This window comes from Prinia subflava, chromosome 1 (assembly GCF_021018805.1).
Source record: "Prinia subflava isolate CZ2003 ecotype Zambia chromosome 1, Cam_Psub_1.2, whole genome shotgun sequence".
NCBI lineage: Eukaryota > Metazoa > Chordata > Aves > Passeriformes > Cisticolidae > Prinia > Prinia subflava.
The window spans coordinates 23751771-23772404 of NC_086247.1; the positions used below are offsets into that span (position 1 = coordinate 23751771).

At 38.7% G+C, this 20634-nt stretch overlaps 2 protein-coding genes across 5 annotated transcripts in view; both read left to right on the forward strand.

Moving 5' to 3' along the window:
* The window catches only part of RAD54B (RAD54 homolog B), a 63335-nt gene that overhangs the window by 16973 nt on the left and 25728 nt on the right, over positions 1–20634 (forward strand). The window contains exon 1 of one of the 4 annotated variants that reach the window (XM_063391189.1): positions 15106–19342. The exons of 2 other annotated variants lie outside the window; for them this stretch is intronic. The gene's annotated coding sequence lies outside the window, so the exon portion shown is untranslated. Of the gene's footprint in view, positions 1–15105; positions 19343–20634 lie in introns of those variants that run through there. One more of the 4 variants, XM_063391197.1, reaches the window with a different exon arrangement.
* FSBP (fibrinogen silencer binding protein) lies at positions 920–9498 on the forward strand. The gene is made up of 2 exons (XM_063391239.1): positions 920–1364; positions 5615–9498. The coding sequence occupies exons 1-2, from the start codon at positions 994–996 to the stop codon at positions 6138–6140; spliced, it is 897 nt and encodes a 298-aa protein (XP_063247309.1). The 5' UTR covers positions 920–993; the 3' UTR covers positions 6141–9498.

Here is a 20634-nt window from a genome sequence, read left to right on the forward strand (position 1 = left end):
GAGGCACATCTTGTTAATAAAAATCAGATTTTTTTTAATCCTTAAAATATGCCTGGATAAATATAATAAAAGTCAGTTGTTTTCTGGTGGATATTACGAAAACCGTAGTAACGCACAGAGTAAATCTGTCACGACTGCGGGCAGCCCCAGCCCTTGCGGTGCCGCCCCGCAGCCCCGGCCGAGGGGCGATGCCGGGATTCGCCCGGGAGCCGCCTCAGGGCCGGCGCGGCGGCGCTCGGGGCTCGCATCGAGGCGTTCGTGCCGCTCCCGCCGGTACCGGAGCTCGGCCGGGGAGCGCAGCGGGCTCTTTAAGAAGCCCCCGTGCCGTGGCTGTTGCCGGCTGCCAAGTGCGGGAGAAGCCGAGCTTTGCGGCGAAGGCCGAGCGTAAGCAGCCGGCTGGGGGAGATGCCGCCCCGCGGTGACTGACAGCAGGACCAGCTCTATGCAAATGGCGCCGGGGGCTCTGCCGGGGCTCTCCACACGCGCCGCCGCCTCTCGCCTCCCGCTCCCCGTAACGCGCCCTGCCTCGCTCAAAGCAATTGTTGCTTTTTGGGGGGGGGACCTGGTTACACGTAAAATCATCTCCAGCACGGTTTCAGTTTGAGACTGTGTGAGGGAGCTGGGAGATGTGTCAGAGCTTGTTACTCCAGCTAAATTAGGTAATTTTTAGCTGGGTAATGTGCTAATCTTTAAACCTTTATGTTTTTAAATCCTGCATATGTCTGGTCTCTTCATACAAAAGTGTATTTTGCTTGTTTCTTCTCGCCTTCTTCAGTCTGAAGCCTTATGTAGGTCAGGCTTGGCTTAAGCAGATTTCCTGAACCTGCGTCAGCTTAAGCTGAAGGAATTTTAATAAACCCTCCCTTGTAGGCGTGGGCCTAAATGAGACTAGCCTAGTTAAGCCTGATCTTTTTCTGTTTGTGAAAAAGAGCTGAGCAGAGCTAGGGACTGCATGGTGGCTCCAGGAACGGCTTCCTTAATTCAAAGATAACAATGGTTGGGAAGGCCAGATCTTCTAATTTTACCTTATCTGAAAAGCTCGATTTGCTAAAACTCGTGAAGCCATATGTTAAAATTCTCGAGGAACATACCAATAAGCATTCTGTAATAGTGGAAAAAAACAAATGCTGGGATATTATAGCTGATAACTACAATGCCATCGGAGTAGATCGCCCTCCTCGTACTGCACAGGGCCTGCGCACGCTGTACAAGAGGCTCAAAGAATATGCCAAACAGGAGCTATTGCAGCAAAAGGAGACTCACTCAGATTGTAAAAGCAGCATTTCCGAGCCAACCAAGAAAGTTGTGGAGATGATTCCACAGATTTCCAATGTGTGTTTAAGAGACAGGAGCGGTGTTCAAAGGTGAGACAATTCTTTTTATTTTGTTACTGAATGAAAATTATGGCGCCTCCTATCTACTTTGTAACGCTTTTGCTTGTGCTCAGGCACCTAAAGGAAGTGTTTATCAGAGAAAATTCCCAAATGGGAAACAATGACAAAAATAATACTGCTTTTGTTTTATGAGAAGCTTTATGTTGACTTAGCATTGCATTAATTTTTTCAGCTCTTTCAAAGCTTGTTTCAGAGTCTTTGTCATACTCTGGAAAGTGAGGGTTAAGACAGAATCAAAGAGAAATAGTAGCTCCAACCTCTACCCCTCCCCTACCTTTTAATAGGCAGATTATTCAAACACTGGCAAAGTGATGGCTATTCTCCTCCATTTAAGGTAATACTGCAGTCATTTTGCAACATATGGAACTGTTACCAATTTATATAGGATTTTTAGTAAAGTTAGTTCACAGAGCTAAGGAACATTATTCACCTTTTTTTTCTCTCATTTACTTTGGTGTTTGCATGATATGTTTTAGCTAATCCCAACCCTTTAAAGAAAAAAAAACCAAAAACGGTTCTCCACGCTGCAGTGCCTTTGTGAGTGCAAATGTTTTTTTAAATTATACTTTTCTTGCATTGACGGTGCTTCCCTGAAGCTGGAGCAAAGCTAATTGCAGTCTAAACTCCAAGCAGTTCTGTGTCGTATGTGAGGTAGTTTAAATACAGAGAAGAAACTGAGAGGTACAGCACAAGAAGTTTTCTTTTTTTTTCTTTTTGCAAGATTTCTTTTTTTTTACTGCTCAGTAAAGTGAGACACACTGTCTAGATTTGAGCCAGACATAATACAGGCAGGCACTGTGCAGGCTTTCTCCCACAGCTGGCTAATGCCCCTCGTATCTGACTTGCAACACTCTGCTGGTTCTGTATTGGTCCTTGAGGGATCAAAAAATGCCTGGGTCGAATTTTGGTTCCTCCAGATACAAAAACTAAGCTGAGGAGTGGGGGAGTGAAGTCAAATAACTCCACTGCAACCTTGAGAAAGCTCTGATTTTTCTTATTTTCCCAAGCAGATTAATGGGAAGCGAACTTTCCGTATTTTAATCAGATACACTGATAGTGAGTGCAGCAGCGTAACACTCTAAGAAAAGCTGGCATGCGCACACTCGCTGAATTGGATCCATGGTGCCACTGGTTGAACTGAATGGTAACAATTGTCTAAATCCCAACAAGCCAGATGCTCTAAAAATATTCTGTTGTGGGTTCTTTGCGTAAAGAAGTCTAAAGCAAATGGACTGGACTGCTGCTCCTGGTGAATGCCCCTGGAGGAACCATTCCAAAGAATTCTCTGGAACAAAATGAGGCTTTTAATTGCGCTAATAAAGGTTGCAGTGTCTTGACTACCAACTTTTGTAAGGAGGGGGAAAAAAAATAGTGTGAGAACTTTAGTTTGTAGATCGGCTTATAAAAAGCACTGACGCTTTTAGTGAATGATTAAGAGCTAATGATCTCCATAGTTTGTCTCCTGTAATTTAAACATTTTTTGCAGTTTTTTATGGGTCTGGGAACACTGACTTGATTACTGCTTACCCAAAATGGTTGTTCTTAGGAACAACCACTACACTGTGGGCTGAAGGAAAAGAACATAATTTAAAAGATTATTTTTTCCCTGCCCAAATACATAATTATTTGATAGCTCTCTGAGTTGCATTTTACCCTAATTTTATAAACCCAGTGTTGGGTTTTAACTCACCAGGATATGACTTAGATTTTGGAGGAGGGAAATATGACTTATAACGAGCCCAAATTCTTAATCGCACCTTTAAGCAATTTCTACCTTGCTGTGATTAAACAAAACCTGGTGAATCATGGGTGCCTGCAGGGTTATAAACACCATGCCCCAATTGTGGTAACTGTTGTTTGTCTTTCTTTCAGTCAAGTTGTCAGAAACAACATTAGTAACCACCATACAGGCAGCTCTTTTGTTTCTCAATTCCTTCTTTCTCTTTGCTGTCTAATTGTTTTCCTCTTAAGAGGCTGACTAAGAAAAAAAAAAACCAAGCCTCATCAGAGTTACCTGAAGATCTGATAATTATTTTAGTTCTGTGTTGATGACACTATTAAAAGCTGGATTTATTTTCACTGTTTGGAGGCTGTAGTCTATGCTACACAAAATCTTACCTTTCTTTCTTCTATTTAACCTCTCTTACTTTCTCTTTCTGCTGTCTCTCCATTTCCTTTTGTCAGAATGACCTGCTTCTCCTGCTGGTTGTTTCCACTTTTCTCAGGCTAGAAGCTGGCCAGGAGCCAGAAAATAAGGAGGAGAGAAGCTTTATTAGAAGCTGTGGTTGTGAAGAGGGGGGAAACTCAGAATTACACTCAGCACTGGGGAAAACAAGTGAAAATTTGTGTGCAGGATAATGCTTCCGATGCTGAGAGGACTAAAACAATATAAGAAAGAAGCATAGGAAAACGTGAAGCTTTGTGGCATGAGGTAGAAGAGAGTAAGGTGATATAATTGATACTCTATAGGCAGCTCAGGTAACAGTCAATAGAATTAAGATTATCTTGGTTTTTTTCTTCAGGGGATTAATGAAAGGTCAGTTTTCAATGCCTGCTTCAGATGGACAGTGGTTTTTAAAGAATCTTTAGTTTAAATAGTTTGTGTGGTTGACAGGCTTTATTTTTGGAAAATACATTGCTCTGATGAGCCTTTTTGCAACTGAGTACTGAGAAGCTCTCATGCTTTTATTATAGAAAATGCATTTTCATGTTAATAGATGGCAAGCTAAGTCAGGGTCCTTTAGAAATTAAATGCAATAAGCATTTAATTTCTGATTAGTTTCAACTATGATTGCTTATTTCTTTTAAACCAAGAGTTTTGAAGACCATGGGATTTCCAGAAGTTATGATCATGCCACCTTTTTGTTAAGGAGTTAGTGCATTTATGTGAGAACAGGATGTATAAATTACATTTCTTCTTTGCTTCTGGGAATTTGAACCTACATCTCTTACTAACCAGGATCATGTTTTAATAATCAGCTTCTCAGTGTGTGCCTTGCCTCTGATGGCATTTTAAGGTGTAGGAAAACTCCACAGCTCACCCCCAAATTTAAGATGGTGACTCAAGTCCTCCAGGGTTGGGGAGCATCTGTGAATGTTATGTTAATCATGGATCCTCTTGCTGCCTTTAACTGCTAGCAGCAGTTTTTGAAAGGTTCAGAAATGTCTTTAGTCTGCAACCACCAGTTACAGCTTCTGTTTTAGCCAGTCCTGGCCATGAGGGTGCACTGACTTGGCTGTCAATCCCAAGTTAATATATTCGTGTTCCCATGTAACTCTATACTGCCTTCCCAGTCATGCTGCAAGTATTCTTTGTAGATCTGTACAGTAATAGATCAAGAAGCTGATCTGGCTTAAAAAAGCATTACCTGAATAAAGGAATGATGTGCAGAAGTGTAGGGTTTCAAACACAACTGATGGTAGACAAGTGTCAGGAACAGCTTGAACCATTATTATCATCAAAGCCAGTGTAATGTCAAATCATGATTTGAGATGCTGCTGACTCAGGGGTTTACACAAAGACAGATGAGTCAAGTGGGTGTTGTTCTTTGAAAAAGAAATGCACAGAACTATAGGCTGTTCTTAATGGAAACATTTCTGTGTCTTGAAGCTTCAGAGGAAATATTAAGATCAACGGTTCAAACACGAGGAGCAAGGAGTAGCTTGATTCCCAAATCTGCTGGCAAGGGTTGTCTTTTAGGCTCTGGTTTCTTTTCCCAAGGCTCTTTGTGTAATTTTATTTAGTGATTATTTTACATGGAAAAAACCCCAAATACTTGTGTGCATGAATCAGAAACATAGAGAGCACATTAAAACAGGGGGAGACAAATTGGGAGATGGAAATGTTTCTGTGATAGTCCACTCTGTCTAAATTAATGTTGTTTTAAAATCAGATTTTATATAATATAAACTTTTTCCTCTGTTACTTGCATGACTTGGTGCTGCTTTTTAAAAAATATTTTCATTTGTCACTAGTAGCCCTTCTTGCTTCTTTAGTGTCAGATGAGCTCTCTGTGGGCTGTACTGCCTTTAGAGCAATAAAATCTGAGTAAGGACTGTGTGGTGGAAAGACAGAGGGGCACAAGTGGTGTTCAGGTAATGAAACAAAGTCCCAGGCATAGATAGCAGAGTAGTATTCAAACAAAGCTTTGGTTACTTACTGCTATGCCTTTTAAAATAGTTTTTAATGGATTATTTAAATATGATTTTGTGTGTTCTAGTGCTAGTATCGATAAAGAAACAATTCCTGGTACCAGTTCACCACAGGCAATGTTGGATCACCATCCTGCAACAGTCATGATGGACTTGCAGTCGGAAGAGGATGTCAAACCTCCTCCTTCTCTGATTATAGACTCACAGCAAAATGAGAAATTAGATCAAGAGGAAGACCACCAGCTGGTGCATATTATGGAAAGGTCTCCTTCAACATCAGTGTCTTCAGTTGACATGAGAGTGATGATGTCTCCTTCCCCTGTACCAAGAAGAGATGAGTTTTTTAGGCTTGAGGTTGGAGAACGCTTTAGACCAATGTGTGGTTATGACCCACAGATGTTACAAATGCTGAAAGAGGAGCATCAAATAATATTAGAAAACCAAAGAAAAATTGGTCTTTATGTCCAAGAAAAAAGGGATGGTTTGAAAAGAAAGCAGCAACTGGAAGAAGAACTGTTGCGAACAAAAATCAAAGTAGAGAAACTGAAGGCAATACGACTACGCCGTGATCTGCCAGAATACAGCAGTATCTAAATATTTTATTACTTCTGTCATATTCTTTGAAATACTTAATAATAAATGAAAAATTGCTTCTTATGTTAATATGGATGATCAAAATCGTGTCTTGAGACATGAAAGCATATGTTAAGTACCTTAGAAAAATACCTCATGTGGGTTTGAATGCACCAACTCTTCTGGCCTAAAGTATAATCAAATCCACATGTAAGTGTTTAGATTGATAAAAATCCAAACTTTAAAAATATTTCCACTTATCTCTAGAGTTGTGATGAGCTAATGGAAATTTAAGTCAGCTCTTGTTAAAAATTCTGGTCATATGCATTATTTTTTCAAATAATCACCTTTAGTATCTTAATAAAGTTGCAGGTAAATAAATGCATATAAGAAGGAGAAACAAGAGTCTGTGTTTAAATGTTTTATTCTTTTCAAGTTGGTAAATCTTATTACAGTAGTGACATTTTGCTGATATATCAGCTTGGAAAACAAAATTACTGGATTGTTATATTTTTTTAATGTTCAGTAGACAGTTGAATAAATGTACATCTTTTTGTTAACACTTTTTAATTGTTTCCAGTGGAGAAATGTTTCCATAGGATGTTATCAAAATAGAGACAATGAATGCAACACTTGGTTTTAAAAACTGCATGCATATGTAATTTGTGTGTATAGTTACCATGATTGTGTATTCAGTTATAGTGATTATACTGGTGATCAACCACATAAATATCTACTTTGCTCATTTGCATGCATAATTACTGCAGTGCATGTACAACCAAGACAGTTGCAGGTGCCTTTGATCAATATCACTATGACTATAAGCTACTGAAATAAAATAGTTTCTGTATGTAAGTAACATGTGACTTGAAATCAACAGAAGACTGTGTTATTCTGGGTCTCTTTTATAGATGCTGTTGTTCCGATATTTCAATTAGTTTCAAATAAAAAACCCCAAATGAAAACAAAATTGATTCTTCTTTCTGTCCTGGTAGCAGCTGTTTCCTCTCTAGTTATGATCAATGTGTGTTACTAGAAAAAAAATATGTGGAAAAGATCAGTCTTAGATGATTAATTTCCTCATAATTCTTAGTCTCCTGCCTGTTGTGAATGGATCCACAACTGCCTTAGACCTCGGGCTCCTTATTCCCTGTAACAAAGCTTTCCCCTTCCTCTAACCTTTACAGCAAGAAAAGGAAATGAAGGACAGTATCAAGGAAAAAGAGAGAACAAAGGAAATGTAATTCCTCTGGTGCCTCCTGTCTCAGAGGGCCCTAAGAACAAAATGAACAAAAGCAATAGGAAGGAGACTATTTCTTCCTCACTCCTGTCACCACCGTTTCGCAGTTTTGCTTCTTTCTCTACTCTGCATGCAGTGGGGCACTGGTCTGCATCAGCAGACTCTCAATGAGGTAAGCCTCACACGTCCTTGTTGGTCTTCTGAGTAAATCAGGTACCACAGGGGTAGGTACTTAATGAAAACTGAAGACTGGAAGCATGTAAGTGTAGTTGAGGAGACACTGAAGCTTAAAGAATTGTAGTAAATTTTATGATACAATAATCTTGACTGTCACTGCCCAGGTTAACTTTAACAGGTAGGAAAAGTAGAAGAAATAAGTATTTTGTTTACAAACTGAGGAAAAATAGAACTGTGAAAACAGGTGTTGGCAATGTGGAGTTCCTCAATACTTTTTCAGTTGTTTTCTCGAGAAGAGAGTATTGTAAGTGTTTTGTGAGTTTTTGTGTGTACTGAAAATGATGGTGCCTGGGTAAGTGGCCTTTGTTCCAGTACAATCCTTGGCTTTCTGCTGTGTTTCTTAGTTCAAGGACATTGATGTGTTTTTGTGTAGCTGGAAACGCTTCAAGGAGGTACTCACTTCCCTGAGTTTACAAGGATCAAAATGCTGGCTTTAATAAATAAATACAGTTTTATTTGTTCTGCTTCTCAGAAATGGGAAACAGCACAAAATTTTCTGCCCTTGTCTTGTAACTTGGAAATGTATGATCTTATCCTTTCAGTTGAAAGTCAGAATTCTGGTTTCCAGCGGTAAGGAATTAATTTCTAGTTTCCGTTCTTATATATTATGCAAATGAACAAGTTTCTAATAGTTCAGAAAACAATTCCGGTGTGGCTCATTGTCTTGCAGTGATTTTGAATTATAGGTACTCTTAACACTGGCCACCAAAATGCTGTGGAGACTTTAGGATGTTTCCTTTTGATACTAGAAGTAATTTTGATGAAGAGGTAATTCCCAGGGTTTCTACTAACATGTTTTTATTTTGAGGACTAGAACTAGAGGAATTTTCAGTCTTGGAAAGCTTATAGTTTTTTCTAAACTGGCAGGCAAAGTAGTTGCAAAAATAGGACTCTGTGTATAGCAGGCTCCCTTGTGTTCTTGATGTTGGAAGGAGAAGAATGCAAATGAGTAAAGAAATAAAATACACTGTCCCCTTATAGTTGATGCTCTTTTATGTTTTGTTATTCTGACTTTGTGCCACTTGTTAGTGGAAAACTTTTATCTGCAAGCAGCACCTCTAGTTCAGAGATCTCATGCTTTTCCTTTGCTGTGTTCTCAGTTTTGTTTCTTTTGACTTTTGGGGAGCTTGGGAAAAGGAGAGACATCTGTTGAGTGAGTGCCCATGGAGTTTGCTCTTTTCTTTACTAGTGAGATGATTATTTCCTTTCACTAGAGAAGTGTTTCCTCCTTCAGTGCCATTATATTGCTCTCTCAGTGCAGTGTGGTGCTGACTATATATTGTGCCCCTCTGTGTTGGTGGGTTTGCGTGTCTTTCTCACTCCACATCTGCTTTACAGTATCAGGTTATCTTTCTGAGTCAGACTTCTCACTTCTCCGTGCTTGTTCCTGCTTTTTTTTCCATGTATTCCTAATGTTGGGTACATGCACCACAGCTGTGGCTGGTCCTTCTGGACCATGAAGTGCTATGAATTTTTACTGTTCCAGCAAACGATACTGTGCTAGCATGTGTGAAGGGGATGGTAGGGAGCCCTTCCCTCCTTCACCCTCATTCTTATCCTCTTACTCCCTTTGCTACATCTGGCAGTGCCATTCCCTGTCTGCATGTTTATAATGTGCAGAGTAATTTTAGGCAAGGACGAATTTCTGCCATATGTTCATGTCCTTCTACTAAGATAACTGCAATAAACAGGCTGTAGGAGTAACTTAATTCCAAACATCTAATGGATTATGTTTAAGATTAGAATAAAAAACTGTACCTATGATAACTTTGTGATAATTGTGACAACATCTTGTGTAATTTCATCTGTCCAAGTAACTGGCCAACAATCAGTCTATAATTTCATTGCTGCTACCTATTTTTTTTTCTTTTTTTTTTTTTGTTCCTGCTTCCCCCTGTAAGCTTTTGATTCCTGTGGAATGCTTGCCTTAGATGACCATTCTTATCAGGTAAAAATGGTAAGAGAGAATACTCCAAGACTGGGAGAGAAGTAATTGTACTTGTCATATCCCTGTTTTCTAACATTTTCCACTTAACTAGCTTAGATTTATTTCTTTCATTTGTATTTCTACACATTTTCTGACTTGGGATTTTTCCCCCCATACAATGAAAATGTGTAAACTTGAGCTTGCATACTGTCTTGTTTGGACAAAGTTGTGCTCATTGGATTTCCTATAGTCAAAGCCATTAAATTCCTTGTAATTAAATGATAATTGTTTCTGAGTGGGAGGAAGAAACAAGAAATTGTGCTATCCAGGCTGCCTGGCTAAGCTGTCTTTTAAAATTTCTGGTCTTTTTTTAAAGTGCTTTAGGGTGCTTCCATGTCAATTTTAACTTTGGTAAAATAATAAAATGGTTACTCAAGTAGATGATAAAATGTTGTTTTCCTAAGATGTTGATTACTTTTCCATTTGGCCTATGAAAATAAAAAGAAGCCTCTAAAAAGAACACTTTTAGCATTAAAATGCATTTAATTTTGCTTCTCAGTGTGTATTCCTAACAAGTAAGTTTTCAATATCCAGGTCTTAAATCATTTGAGAAGTCTTACTCCCTGTGTCTTAGAGTAAAAAAAAAAAAAGGTGCTGTTTACAGTAGTTAAAATAATGTCTGTTAGCTGTCTGTATAACACAGAAATAAATTTCAATCATTCTGTGACCTCTGTTTCTGTGTTTTATCTCTGCTAAAACCAGAAGTATTTGCCTTGGTGTCAACCTGTGTGTAGTGGTGCTTGCTCTTAAATGGTATCTGGTTTGTCTGGGTAAAGTTTTCTCCATGCTAAAGATGCAGTTTCCCGAAGTTCCATTGAATGCTAACTAACAAAATGTGAATTCTTCCTGGTAAAACCAACAGTTGTCCAGTGGTAAAATAGTTGAAAACCTTGCATTTGATTTGTTTATGTGGGCAGGTGGAAGAGGGTCAGAGAACCCAAGGAAAGCTCAGCCATTCCGCACTGCCCCTGCCTTTCTTCCATGCTATGGGATTTTCACATTGTTTTATCCTAGTGATTACACAGAATGGTTTGTTGATACATCCAATATCTCTTCAGTATAACACCTTGTCTGACTCTCTATTACTCACACAAGAAGAATATATTATAATTTTAAGTGAATACTTAATCAGCAGTTACTCCACATAATTTATGATTTCTTTTTACTCTAATGAAACTGCAGACTTGGAAAATGCTACTGATTTTTTTGTATTTTACATATGCAATTATTTTTTTTTTTAAAAGAAGTCATTGTTTCTGGGCCATTCCCTTTTGGCTCTTGATTTTCTTTTATAGTTAGGCACAATAGTTAGCATCACTTGATATAAATATCATGAAAAAATAATTCCACTGGCTTACATCGCCCCTTCAGATTTGGTTAATTTCAGGACCCAGTTTGGTTAAGGCTTAGTCATTTTGTTTACAGTGTTCTGTGGGTCGCAGTTTGCTTGCTTTGTATGTGGTAAGAGCCTTGTCTGTATTGCTAATACATTCTCAAAAAATATGCATTTTCAAAGTTTGGAACTTTGTGCATGCTTGAAATAAGTAAACCAGTCTATAAATACTGATTTTTTGTTTTATTTTTTATTTTATTTTATTTTTTAGTTTTCACTTAACAGAAGCAATTGGACAAAGTGTTTACTAGTTTGGGGATGGGGAGAAGGGATGTTGGACTATCTGTGGTTAGTTGCTACAGTGTTGCTTGTGTCCTGCATTGCATCAGATAAAAACTTGCAGTAGTGTCGAGTTGTATTTCTCATTAATCACTGAGTATGTCATGTGAGTGAAGTAGTTTATCATAACTCAGCAGCAGTTTAATAAATTTTACATATTTTTACATAGGCCACTTGTCAATACTGTAATTTTGTGAAGTCAAAACATTTATGTGTGGTAGGTAACAGATACAGGATTAAAACCAGTATGTTACTATTGCTATTGCCCTGTTCTCTATTGTAATATGACATTTGTTTTGGACTGTGCTGTAAGCCACCCCCAAACAAAATTGACTTGTAAGCTCTACAGGTTTCACCCAAGGAATAGTTGCATTGCTTTGTGTTGTAAGGAGGCTTTGGCAGTAGGTTGTACATGACAAGATGACCTTAGTAGCATTAGCTGTCAGTTTGGCCAAGCTATTTTATGCTGTGTTACCTCCTCTCAGGCTATAATGTTTGTGTTCTCTGCATGTGCTTGTTGACTCATCTTTTTCCTGTGAAGCAAGTTGCAAGGAGAATACTCTGTTTAGCATGTATTGAATTTTTATCATCTTTCCTTTGTAGTATTCCAGTTTCTTTGTGCTTTTGAAAAAGTACTTGAAACATGGCATCAAGCTGGTCTTTGGCCATTTCGATAAAACCTCACTCAAGTTTGTCTTAATTTATAGGTCATTAACAAACACAGAAGGTGGTAATTTTCAGAACAAGTTTGTTACACTTTGGATGTAGTCCATAACAACGGATTCTTAGGAAATTCTGTCCAGCCTGAGCACTTTGCAGTCTTGAGAGTGAATCAGGGAGTTCTCAGCTGTGGCACCTTGAATGAAAGCAAGAAAATGCGTCTGTAGTGTTGCCAGTAATGGGACAGACAGCCTCAGTGAGGAAGCCACGTTGTTTAGATCCAGAGGGTGGCAGATGACAACAGGGATCTCAAGCACACATGGCCTTCTTTTGGAGCAGTAAGGATTTCAGACAGATGTTGGAGTGTTTTTCTGGATAGATAATGGTCAAGCTCTTATGCAAAAAGACGGGCAATAGCCTAGAAAATACGAGTTGTAGCTGTGTGATTCAGAATGCAGCACAGTGTGTGTGCAGAAAAGGACTGGACTAAGTTCGTTTACGGAATTTAGCCTTTGCTGTTTGTTATAATTACTTCTGCTAGATAAAATCTATTCCTTTCAGAATAGTTTTTGTTATGTAACTATGTGCTAATTTGCTGTACTTGAGTTTTGAAAATACACAATTCCTAAGTGAACTTTGAGATGGCACTAAAGATGTTTTTCAGCAGTGCAGAACTTAAATATACTTGGAGGGTTTCACATACTTCAGCTCTGAAGATCTAGTGGGCATCTCTAAAGCTTGTTTTCAGAGGACATAGAGGTAAATTTAATATTTTTTCCACATTTCCTTCTCTCATGAGGGTGCCCATTCACGTATGTTCATAGGCACACACAGCCCAACGAGATACACACAGGGGCAGTTGATAAGAAGAGCTGCACGTGCTGCAGAGGCTTTCCAGTGACACCAAGGGTCAAAGCTCTCCTTTGGGAATAGCAAGTAGAGCCGGTCTGCTGATGGAAAGCTGCCACATCTCCATGTCTTCTAGCGTTTCCTTATATAAGTGGTCATCTCAGGACCAAAAATAGGCAGGGTTGACATAAAGTAGGTTCTGTTAAAGCACCATTAATCTCAGGCTTCCTGCGTGGAATCATCTTATTAATTTGCATTGGGCTTTCTATGCCATTTAAGTTGTATTCAGTGTTCTTACATCCAGAGCCAGCAAAGGCAGCACAGTAAACATCTCGTACCTTCACATTGATGAATTTCTTCTCTTCCTTCCTTCATTTTCCCTGTTCTGTTTTGCTTTTCTAGTAAGAATTACAACTAAAGCTCTAGGCTTTTGTGTTTGGGCCCTAAATATTACTTTTCTGCTTGGACTACTGAATGGATTACATTTATGTAAATCAAAGTTATGTAACTTGATTTGGAAAGATTACTTTTTCCTTTTCCAAATATTTCGTCAGCTACTCTGCAAGTAATCATTGCTGCATAACACATGAAAATTCTAAAAAATATGACTCATCCTTTGTGTGCCTCTTCCCATGGTAATGTCATAAATTTTAAACAGTCCTGTTTAAATAATTTAGGACAGGAATATGTTGTGTTTCATGCTTGTGACAGTGGGCATAAATTTTATTGATTACTTGTATTTTAAGGACTCTTTACTGTAATCCAGGGAAATCAAAGATGGCTATTAACAAACACAAACAGGACATTAAAAGTTTTTTTACTTCCAGTATGTGCTAAAACAGATGTTAATATGAAGGATATGTAATCTTAATAAATCCCTTTCTGCCTGCTTGCTTTTTGTTACAGATCTAAGTGTTTGCGTTTTAGAAATAGGGATTTTGTACTGTACAGAAATAGTTATAGTTTTCTAAAAAATGACAGAAGTAATAAGAAATGCTTAAGAGAATGCCAAACCACATATTTTCAAAGTACTGCATATGGGTTTAGCTGAGTACCTTCCATTTCCATTTAAACACAAAAGGATGAACGCTTACATCTCTGCAAACTGCTTCCAAAAATGACTGCTTTTTGAGAAGGCTACAATTAGCCTGTGGTTATATAACAGTCTATTAAGTATTTTTTAATAGTGTGGGATTTTTTGTAATTTAAATATTTGGAATATTTTCATATTACATTTACACTATAATTTATTGCAATAACATCCAATATTTACAGAACCCAAGAATAAATTCTGCTTTTGGGTATCACTTCTGCATTTATTTTTTGACGTAAAAAATCCTTTACTTGACAAATTAATCAAAAGAACTCTCAGTGTGGATGGCAACATTGAGAAGTATAGTAAACAGTTGATTTGGATGGCATTTGACTGGTTCCAGTGTTTTACTGAGCTGATCTGGCTCACTGCACCGAATGATGCCTGCAGCCTTTCAGAATTCTCAATGATGCTGCTTTTTCCTTTGATAATAGGACTTGCACATCTATTTCTGTGGACCTGACAGAAGCTTTCAGCTTAGTTCATTAAATTTTTACCGTGAAAGCTGGAGTCAGTTGGATTTTTAGACAGCTGAGGGTTTAGGAAGAATAGTTTTCTGCCATGGAGCTGTAATTTTGAAAGTATGTGCTCTCCATCTCTCTCCTCTACAGCTGATACCCTTAAGAGGTAAATGTTTCATAAAATGGTGATGAGAGGATTGTTCCTACATGTTTGAATTAAATACATCTGCCAGCTCTGTTATTGTATATAGAAGGTTCCTATTTGAAAATAAAGGTTACATACTCAAGTGTTAAAAAACTCGCAAATAACACAACCTGAACCCAGTTTTCACATTCTGTTGGGTATAGTCATTAAGTACATGATTAAGGATTGTATTTCTGTAGGCTTCCTTACCAGTTCACAGAATGGACTGTGTCAACTCAGTGAGTCACTATTCAGTATTTTCTTTCCACCTCTTTGTTCAGTTACAGAGCTACGCCTTGTTCTCAGCACATTTTTCAAACTATTTTGAATTAATTAGCTATTTTTTTTCCTCTGGTGCTCATTGTGATAGTATCTGAGTGCCTATGAGATGCAATTACGTTTCACAACAGTACTTGTGAGACAAATAGTTGGTGTAATCTCCACTTTCTAGGAGATAAAGTGAGATAAAGTGCGAGTTGAGGCAGAGAATAACACCAAAAAGCCCTGCTTTTATGGAAGGTGCAGACTGAATCACGGAGGACTGCATTGTCTCAGTGCTTTAGGATACTGTGCAGTTAATCTTTCCCAACCACAACTTCCAGTTACACCCATGAGTGTTCACTACTAATACAAATGAGACTGAATCACAAGTTAGGCACTCAGACAAATGTTTATTGCTGAAAGTTGGGGTTAAGTGACTTTCTTTACATCACAGAGAAACTCCAGAAGACATGCAAGTAGAGTCCAGTTCTCTAAGGCATTATTCACTTATCTAACCACAAGACTGAGCTATCTGGCCTTGCAGCCTTGTTCATCCCACACCTTTTTCAATTAACAATAAAGCAGTGCAGAGATGGCAGAGGCAGCAGCAGCCTTTTTCCTGCCACTTTTCCTGCCTTTCCAGCAGTTCAGTTCTCTGCACTGAATAAGCAGGAGGTCCCACGGCAGTGTAGTGCAGCATGTCCTCTCTAAAGACTTTATCATAAATGTATATGCACAGTGGGGCAGATCAGTCACTGGAACACCGTGTTTTTGACATCTTCAAACTTTGCTTGACTTCACAACCTTAGAACTATTCACTTGATAGAAGATGGGTCATACGGGTGGTTGCAGGTGGGTAGTGTAGTTTTGTACCACAAGGTTGTTAATCTTTGGGGTTTTGGAGCAAATTAACATTTCTAAACAGATTATTCCATATAATATGACATTTTCATCTATGTGAGACGGTTGAAAACCGTATCTTCCTCCTTTAAAGTATTAAAGCAAATTACTGCATTAAAACATCACTGAATTCAGTGTACATCATTAATATCAAGGCATGCAGTGTTTTACTCAGTGAGTTTTGCACAACTTTGCTGACAGCAAAGAAATGGAAAGACCAAGAATTTTTCAAGTTGAAGAGCAGAAGGTACTGAGGGGACATCAGGGAAAGTGATACAATGATTCAAGCTTTAGCTCCTGCTCTGCTTATGTGGATTTGTCCACTAGAAGATACTTGTCTGATTCTTGGTCTTCTGCTGGTCCTAAACTCAGAATTGATTTGGGTTTGTCTTGCAGGGAATGATCTGTGAAATGGATCCGCTTCAAGAGCTTTATTACTTCCATCTCTTATATTGCACCTAAATCTTCCATTGCAGCTCTCTTCACCTGTAGAGCAGGTACCAAACCCGAGCCTATTACATTTTATAGAACAATGTAATAATTACAGTATTTTTCAGCTGACTACCTTTAAGACCACCATGGTAGTCTTAAAAATTTAATTAGAGAAAAAGTTGAAGGATGGGGTAAATGGGTCCTGTTTACCAGGACGTTGTGTTTATGTGAGTGCCCTTCATGTCTTTGTGCAGTCAGTGCCCTTCTGTGCTCGACTGCTTGCCATTTTTTATGTGACAATACCATGTTGTCTTTAGTTTGTTTCTTCTGTTGTCATTTTCTACTTCTATTTTCTCTAAATATTGCCTAATCAGCTCCTGTTCTCATTTTTTCTCCCAAGTTGTCCTGTGATTTCCTCAGTGTTTTCCATCTGTACATTTTTGTAGTGCGTCTTGCATTTTGAGGGTCAAAGATGAGATGCAGTAATTTTTTTTGCACCACCTCCTACTCAGAAAATTCCAATTCTCTGTCTGGTCCTTGATTCTTATATTGGACCCCAATCCCAGAGTGCCTGAGTGGTTCTCCCCAACCATTCTCCTAACGTATCCTGTTGTCTTCTTACTCTTTTACTCCCTGTCTGGTTTCTAGCCTTTCCCTGCATACTCTGCTTCCAGCTCAGACTTCTAGTCTTTTATCCAGTTGCCAATTTTCTACTGGTTCAACATCAACATCTTCCTTTCCAGCAATAGTCTTTCTTGTAAGTCTTCATCTCTGAAATAGCTTTTCCTTGTAGCCGGTCCTTATCCCTTCTGCCATTCTTATGTATTTGGTGCCAGGAGTGGGGAAGATGGTCTGAAGGATAGGACTGTTGAAAAATTCCCTGCTGGAATTGTGGGAGAAACTCAACTTTGGTCTGAGCAGTGAAAGCTGTGACTACAAAGAAACCTATTCTTGGCCTCAGTTAGACCATGTCCAGTGTATAATCCTCAAGCAATTAAGCTGTAGAGACTGCAAACTGCATTTATTTCTACGAGCTTTTAGCTTTCAGGAATGGTAGAAGTTTTACCTTAGAAAAAAACCAAACCCTGTTATCTCCTTTGCAGATTTTTAGATTCTTTTCCAGAGTATTGAGTTAGTAGAGCTTCTAAAAGGAGTAAGAGTTCATTGTGGCTAACACTGGATTAATCTGTGATTTTTTTCTTATAAACAGCGATTTTTCTTTCACTGCCAGTTTTTATGGACATTGTGCATGTGTGAATACGTGTCCTTGAACTGAGACATCTAGCATGGAAGAGATACTATGGACTCATGAAGGCCTGGCAAAGTTATTAGCTTTGTAACATAAAATCTACTGAAGGAAATCCCCATAGTATTGTGTGGTCAGGAATCTAGTGGCTAGTTTGATTGGCATTTCAGATTATTAAGGGATATTGGAAGAGAAGTTTAAAAAACTTTTTTATCATTTGCATTTTTGTTTAAAAATAATTTTGGATTTAGAACAATGATGTGTTTCCCAAAGGAAATAGTCCTGTTTGAAATATCAGTCTTTAGGTGAGTTTGTTATTTCTGCTCATACGTGCAAAATTAATTACAAATTATTTTGTCTTGGAAAGAGAGGTACAAGCACTGGGTTGTAATCAAATGACTCTGAAATGTAATCCCAAATGTCATTGATTCCTCAGGTTTAGGGCAAGCCAGCTTGACTCTTACTGTTTGCACCTCCTGAAGTCTCTCAGAAGTGCCTTGGGAAGTGTTACTACATATTTTTCCATCTTGGAGGCACACTGATATACATTTACATGTTAGCATAGTATTAAGTTTTTTATTAGACTGAAATAGCTTTGCAAGTGAAAGATAATGCTATTTGAGTCATATTTCTTTAAATATTCCTGGGATATCTTAGGAGTGTGTGACATATAGATCTTTCATAGGCACCTAGACATTTAACTGCTATGTAAACATCTGTTCTGAAAATGTTATGAATTGATTTAATTAAGGAACTTTTTGATTACTTCCTCTGCTCAGAAGAAAGAGATGGTGCTGGCTCCGTGGAGCAGACTGATGGCACCTGAGCAGAGTCACTGCAGAGGCTACAGCAGAGCACTGGCATTGAGTTTGGGCTGTGACCCATTCAAAGCCCCAGTCTCCTTTTACTGCAGTTCAGATTTTTTATTTGTCTCCCTCTGTTTCTTAATTGTTCCTTAAAGCTATAGAGTGCAACTTGAATCAAAGTTGTCCTCTCTAAGCTGTGTTTTTGCATTGTGACAGTACTTTTTACTGAGAAGGTTCAGAGCACTTAAGGGAAAACTTGCCTGTCGTTTCATACGTGCTTACATTGTGGAAGTTCAGGTGAGGAGATGATGGGTAAGACAGGACAGATGGTTTAAAAATCACCCCAACCTAACAGTAGCTGTTACAAAAAAATGGGCAAACTCCTTGGTCCAAACTGCACATACCCCTTTCCTAATTGACTGTAGTTGGTGGGATTCACTGAGCTGGCTTTCCTGCAGCTGGTGCATGAGAAGCAGAGCGGGAGAGGGGAGGAAAGCTGAGCTCATGGGCTTTGGCAGCAGCCTGCAGTTGGATGGGTTAAGCCATCCATTAAAGCACACCCGGGCCAAGGTGCCAGTGCCCGGGTCACTGGAGCATGCCCCTTTCTCCTCTCGTGTGTGCTTACGGTGCTGCAGCCCACAGTGCCCTGCAAAGGAGCGCTGAGTTACCTCGGGGAGTCTTTCATAGTGCAGCTGCTTTCTTGCTGCACTGGGAGTAACCTAATGCACTTAATCGATGCATTTTCTCTAAATCCGGCTCATCAGAAACTGGTTAAACTAGTTTGTCATTGGAATGCTCCCCGTCCCCTCTCCTGGATCCCGTCCCGATTTCTGTAAATCATCACCTTCCTGAGGCTGCTGAAACTTTTCCTCATATCAGCGAGGCTGTGGTTTATATCTTGAAACCTAAGCCCTTGTTTTCTCAACCACAGAGAGAAAGCTTTATTTGTGGGAGCTTTTCAAAGCCTTGTTAGCCACGTCTTTGAAGTTCCCAAGCCCTTCCTTTGGGAGGAGAGCCATGCCTCTTGCTACTGTTTCTTCATGGTGAAGCAAACCTCGCTGCCAGGCTGGGCTCCTGACTGCTTGGAGAGAAATGAGTGGGCATGATTTCCTGATGTTTCTCATACCACTGTGTATGCATGGTTGCTGTTACTTATTATTTTCACTCCCAACTGATTAACAGCAGAGCTCAGAAGGTACAATTGCAGTTTGTCTTCCAGGGTCTCAGCAAATCCAGTTCTGTTTCAGATACTGTCTATGGTCTCTGAGCAGCAATGGGTTTCTGTTATATCAAACACCGAACTTAGTTCCTGTGCGTAGCATACCATTCTCGTTTCAATTCCTGAAAAGCTCATGACCCTGTATTTATTGAATTTGAATATTCTGCTATTGCACTGGAACAATCTTTGAAGTTAAATAGGTGTGAAGCTGAATACAAACAAAACTGATAAGATAAAAAGAAGGTTGAATGCAAGTACCAAATCAGCATTGTTGGTGAACAGGTTTAGGTTTTCTACACAAGGAAATTATATGGAAGATAATTTTGAGAGAATGTCATTATTTTTACATAAAAATGTTTAATTAAAACAATTCACACTTTTATCTGAAACTATACTGTGGTTATTGGAAAAAGGAAGATAATTTATGTGGCATAGATGCAAATTGTTATTGAATATTTCTGTAAACAGAAGTTATGGTAGTTCAGAAGACAAATTGAGGGAATAAAGCAGAACATTGCAAAGGCTATACTTTTTCATTTTCCCCATAGGAACGTGGTAGTATTGCATAGAATATTGATGCCCAGTTTGCTTCTTACTGGGAACAGGTTGCTGTGGAAATCTTTTTCAGCAAAAGTCACTATTACAAAAGGCTGTCAATTTCCAGCTTTGTTTCTAAATTATTGGTTTTCTAATTATTTTAAATGAAGCAGGGATAAGATAAGTTTGAACACTTGAAAGTTAAGCTACTGGTGATTCAGATAATACCATCCAGGATGCCCTGAGTAAAAGAGCAATGACCATAAAACAGATCTCAGGGGTCACCAAACGCATGTGAGAGGTCAGTGAAGGAGACAAAGAGGTGGGCATTTGTTTATGGATGGCCATCCTTCAAGGGAGAAGAAGAAAATTCTGCAGTAAAATCTCCAGTTCTTGAAGTAATAGTTTAAAATCTTAATATAAGGAAACTAAGAGAATCAGTTTGAAAAACAAAAAGAAAACCGTCTTGTATTTTTCTGTTGCATCAATTTACAATTAGAAGCTCAGTATAGAATAAAATTAATCTTTTGCAAGGTACAGGTTTCCTTTCTTCCCGCCTCTCTCTTTCACTTTTCTTAGTCTTATCACTTGTGATTACTGAAGATCCAGTAGAACCTTTTAACTCTTTTACAGAGCTGCAAGGATTTTTTTGTTACTGTCTGGTTCATTTACCAAGATTCATCTACAAAGAATTCCCTACATTTCAAAAAAGGTTGCTCTGTTCCATATTC

Coding starts and splice junctions, on each gene's coding strand:
- FSBP (XM_063391239.1), top strand. CDS start 994: ATGGTTGGGAAGGCCAGATCTTCTAATTTTACCTTATCTGAAAAGCTC. Junction 1,365..5,614: donor GACAGGAGCGGTGTTCAAAG/GTGAGACAATTC, acceptor TGTGTGTTCTAG/TGCTAGTATCGATAAAGAAA.